General features: G+C 32.3%; 1 protein-coding gene across 1 annotated transcript; it reads right to left on the bottom strand.

Moving 5' to 3' along the window:
* Positions 1 to 1,894: 1,894 nt before the first annotated feature.
* HELRODRAFT_153399 (hypothetical protein) lies at positions 1,895 to 2,059 on the bottom strand (the record flags this gene model as incomplete). Its single annotated transcript, XM_009023451.1, has 1 exon — positions 1,895 to 2,059. A coding segment is annotated over one exon (165 nt), but the record flags the coding sequence as incomplete, so codon positions are not given.
* Between the last annotated feature and the right edge of the window lie 3,115 nt (positions 2,060 to 5,174).

Here is a 5,174-nt window from a genome sequence, read left to right as displayed (position 1 = left end):
ATGAGATTTTTTAGCACCACTCTGTTTATGCATCATAAGCATTCAAGTCAGTGAGGTACTAGTAATCCCGATATATAAGTGAAAAAAAAAACGAACTACAAACATATTAACGCCAAACCTTCAGTAGATTTTATAGAATATTGTAAACATATATATATATATATATATATTCTCGTTTATAGTCTCCATCTGTTATGGGTCGGACTTTTGTATTCCATTCATCAGTTTTTCTTTCCATGACGATCTATTCATTGTGCCTGTCTCCTTGAGACCAAGTGTCTTCAAGTCGTCCTGTATGGTCGGCGTTCAGGACTTTCTTGAGCGACCTCTTTGGCGGGTGCCAGGCACCTGGTGCTCAGTAATGGAAATTACTGTATCGTTTTCGCTTCGCTTCACATGGCCAAAACATCGTAGGCGATGACGACCACATGATAGAACAGAAAAGTTTTTTTCGGTATTCCTATGCCATCTTAGGTGTTCAAACTGATATGTTGTGGTTATGCCCAGATGATCAAATATTTTTATACTGTGCCTATTTATTGGTTTCTTGTTTATTTTCAAAGTGAATCATTATTTTACAGTCTTTCAAAATCGTAAAATATAACACTTTTACGTGTTTTTATTATCGATAGATTTACCACTTTTATGTGTTTTCATTATCGATAAATATAACACTTTACGTGTTTTCATTATCGATGATTACTCTGTTTCTAAATTTATTGGTAGGAAAAATTCCAATTGCCCGTTGTTGAATATTTATGATGGGATGTCTTTATTCTATTATTTTCTAGTCGAAAATTTTAATGGTTGTTATTGTAATGTAAGATTTTAACATTGTGGTCCAGAATTTGTCTAGTAATTTTAGTTTTGTATTTCATGTGATTCTTTATAGCGCCAGTTGTGTATCGTGTCATTGAGTTTTATATGATCATTCTCTGGTGGTGGGCACTTTAGCCATCTTCCTTAAGGGCAAATTGGTTAAAACTAGACCTCCTCCTAGACCTGCGATCATTTATTCTATTGCAAAATTCTCAACAAAATAATTACTCCTTACACCACTAACAGGTATAACTTAAAATCTAGTAGGGAATTCATAGATGTATTGTCTACAACAAAACCAACTATTAACACCAAAATAGCATCCTTGGATGTGGAATCACTCTTTACAAATGTCCCCGCATACACATTTTGTATTAGTACGTCTAGGAAAGCTTTTTTTTATCAACTAATAATTATCAAAATTTATCCTCAATTTCATTTTTATTTAATAACCACTTCATCACAATGTTCGTTCAAAACTTCATAGAATAATATACAGTACTAATTTTTCTCGCACTGTCTTTTTTTCTAAGTCCCTTTTAAATTTTGGTATTAAATTATTGTCTTCATTGGCTAATTATCTTATATCTGACATTAATATTTATCACTTTTAAGAAGGTAATATTAAATTGTTATCAAATCATTTTTCATCATTTGTTTAAATTTTGGCTAAAAATTATGTGTATTGTAAATAGTGAATTTTGTTAATTTTTTGTTTGTTTGTTTTTGTTTTTTTTTATATATAATCTAATTTATTTTTTCAGAAACACTCGATAATTTGCTTGATTTTGTTTTTTTCACACTACATTTGTGCTATTTGATTTGGTACCATTAACAAACCTAGCTTGTGTGTTTAATATATATATATATATATATATATATATATATATATATATATATATATATATATATATATATTTAATCAATTTAAAAGTCAAATGTTTAAACAATATAATGTAAATAGTAAAATTCTAATTTTAAATATCCCTAACATTAAAAAATCTAGTTTAAATACAGTCATGTTGCAAATGATTTTCTGCGCAGTTCATTCCGAGAAGTTAATTCTTTGCATGTCTTCAATTGAAAGATTGTGGGCGCGTTCTTTGTAGCATAGTAGTATGGCCAAATGGTTTAATCTTAGCTGACTGATTTTTGATGGTAAATAAGTTTTTATGCGTCGAAGGACGGAAAACGATCTTTCAGAGCTGCATGTTGTCACAGAAATTGTAAGAAATATTCTAATAAGTCGAGAAAGTTCTTTTTGCATTTTATTCAAACCTTGTCCGTTTGTATCTTTTAAAACGTTGACAATGTCTGTGACTGAGGTAATAGATAAATTTCCTTGCTTACAAATATCGCGAAACATGTTGAATTGTAAATGTAATCTGTTTTTTGACACCTCTGGATATAATTCAGCAATAATTAAAGTGACTCCTGTCAATTGTTGCTGCATGTAAAATTTTTGATTCCAAATCGGCAAGTTTTTTGAAACCATCAGAATTGAAATTAGCGTCAAGTGAAAAGATAGCGGCATCTACGATCTCTAAATACATTTTTTTTAAATAATTGCGAAGTGTCAAATACATGAACGTTTTCGTTACCATCAGTAAAACGCTTCGGACGATTTCGCTGCCGTGGCAAACTTGGATCTTCAATATTTAATATTTTTGCATCATTAGTGGTATTTAACCAAAAAGACGAAAAGGTTTCATCGGATCGGTTCTGTTGAAGCGATAGCATTAGACTTTCTACGAGTATGCGTACTTTTGACACTGACAGTGTTGGACTTTACAAAGCTTTCGACTTTGTTTCCAATTTATCGTATATGAGAACCAAACAGCGAAACACAAAATATTTATGAAATGACGTCATTTTTGTGAGAAAACCAGCACATTTGGCGCCATATTCATTTTTGACAGGACTTTGATTTTCAAAAAAGTTTAGCAAAGATGTCCAGTTTATTAAAGCGCTCTTGATGTTACATATACGCATAGTCCAACTTGTTGGACATAATGGGTGCAATGATGTAATTGAAGCATTAGTTTGTTGAAAAAAGGAAAAACAAGCTAAACGTATAGGAGATTCTTTGATAAACGCTACAAGTTCTTTTACAAAATGGATTGCATCTCTGCACTCTAACATCATAGAAATTGCATCTTGAAATGCCAAACTAATATTGTGGTTGTAAGACGGTAATATTTCTTAGACTTTGACCTGTACTCCATTATGAATTCCAGAAACGTTAGATGCTCTGTCATAACATTTTCCTCGGCAATCTCTGATTTCAAAATTGAACTTTATTAAAACATCCCTCAAAATTTTGAACAATGTACCAGCATCTGTGGCGTCCGTGTTATAAAATTCTAGGAAATATTTTTCTGAAATAAATTCATTATCAACAACTCTTAAGCGAATGCTGACTTGTTCTTTAATTGCAATGTCACAAGTTTCGTCTAAAAGTATGGCATAATACTTTCTCAAATGAATATCACTTATAACAGATCTGAGAACGCTGTGCGACATAATTTCCAACAATTCATTCTGAATATCTTTTGAAGTTCATTGATATGATGTTTGTTCAAGCCATTGCTGTAATTCAGGACAATCTTCTGCACGCAGACGTAAAGTAAAAGACAGTGAAAATTCGAATCATCATCGTCTTGAGAGCGTATAGCGATATTTTGAACAGGCAAAAACTTTTTTTTAATATTTATTTTCAAACATTGAGGGGGCTCAAGATAGGCTTCAGCCCGAAGAGTTAAATATTGGGGGGCTCTAGCCCGAAAGCCTGTACAAGTCGCCGCCAGTGTCTATATATATAATATATATACATACAAGTTTCATATATTTTCTATCGCTACTGTTTTATTTATCAATTTTAATTTCTCTATTTTTCTAATAATAAATTGTAATTTATTGTTTAGTTTAATAATTAAATTAACAAAATGTTTGATAATCTTCATTTTATTGTTATTTAAAATTAATATATTTGAATAAAAATTAAATCAATGAAATAAATTAATATAAACTAATTAAATTTCATATTTTTATAAAAAAATTTTTTTGTATATATTTAAATTCTTTTTTATTAAAATGTCAATTTAATAATAATTAATACCAAGAAAAATGTAATGAATAACAAACAATAATAAAATAGTCAAAAAATTAAAAAAAAATACAAACAACAACAAAAATATTTAACAAAAATCAACAATTTTTAGACTTAACAGTCTAGAGCATCATTGTATTTCGGGGTGTCGATGATGGTCAATGAAAGTTTCACGCTGTACTCCTCAATCTCCTTGTACCTTTTCTCTATTTGAACTGTCTTCTCTATCAAATCCTCAGCAAACGGAAATGAGCAAATGGGATAGGATGGGTTCACCAGTGTTTATTGCTTTGGTTTTGCTGATGTTGACTTTGAATCCATGATCGGCCAGTCTGGTGTTCCAATCTTTAAACATCTGTGCTGAATTCTGCTGAGACGTAGCTGTTAAAACGATATCATCAGCATATATTTGATTCCAAATGCCACCAGTGCGTATCGGCTTTGTGATTTATTCCATCAAAGTTATAAATAACAGTGGACTGAGAATCGAGCCTTGGTGAACTCCAACGCCGATGTCAAATGCATCTGCGTTTCCAACCGTTGTGCCGACGAGAGTCTTAGTATTCGTATGCATTTCCATCACAAGTCGAACAAGATGTCGACTAGACTCCACCTGATTGCTTCACGGGTAACTCGATCAAATGCTTTTTTAAGGTCTACGAAAATGTGTGATAGTTGTTGATCCTTTGCTGTTGCCGAAGGATGTGAATTGCATCAATTGTTGATTTCCCCGCTAGGAAACAAAATTGATAATTTCCGATTGTGATGCACTACGTTAATCTTCTCTCAATGATTTTCTCGACAATTTTCAGGGAGTGTTCTAACAGGCGTATACCCCGATATGATGAAAAATTTAATGGATCACCTTTGCTTTTGTATAGCGGAACTGTAATGCTATAGTTTCATTCAGTCGGCATTGAGCAATTTCTCCACACTTCACGGCAAAGTTGTAGTAATGTTTGGATACCTGCAGTACCAGATGCTTTGATAATGTCATTTGTGAGTCCAGAGGGCCCTGCTGCCTTTCCATCCTTCATAGCTTTTAGAGCTTCTGTAAGCTCCTCTACAGTGATGTCTGGAATCGACCTTCGATGGGTGGAGCGTCAAAGTTGACATTGATTTCTTTCATTTAACAGACGGTTGAAGTATTCTCTTTACTGTAGCTTGATCTCATTTTGTTCAAGAACCATCTCATTTTTGTCGTTTTTGATACACGAGGCACCAACTATGTCTTTTTTCGTACGCT

The sequence above is a fragment of the Helobdella robusta genome, assembly GCF_000326865.2.
Source record: "Helobdella robusta unplaced genomic scaffold HELROscaffold_36, whole genome shotgun sequence".
NCBI lineage: Eukaryota > Metazoa > Annelida > Clitellata > Rhynchobdellida > Glossiphoniidae > Helobdella > Helobdella robusta.
The sequence above is the reverse complement of the archived record's forward strand: the minus strand, read 5'-3'. Positions and strand labels throughout refer to the sequence as shown.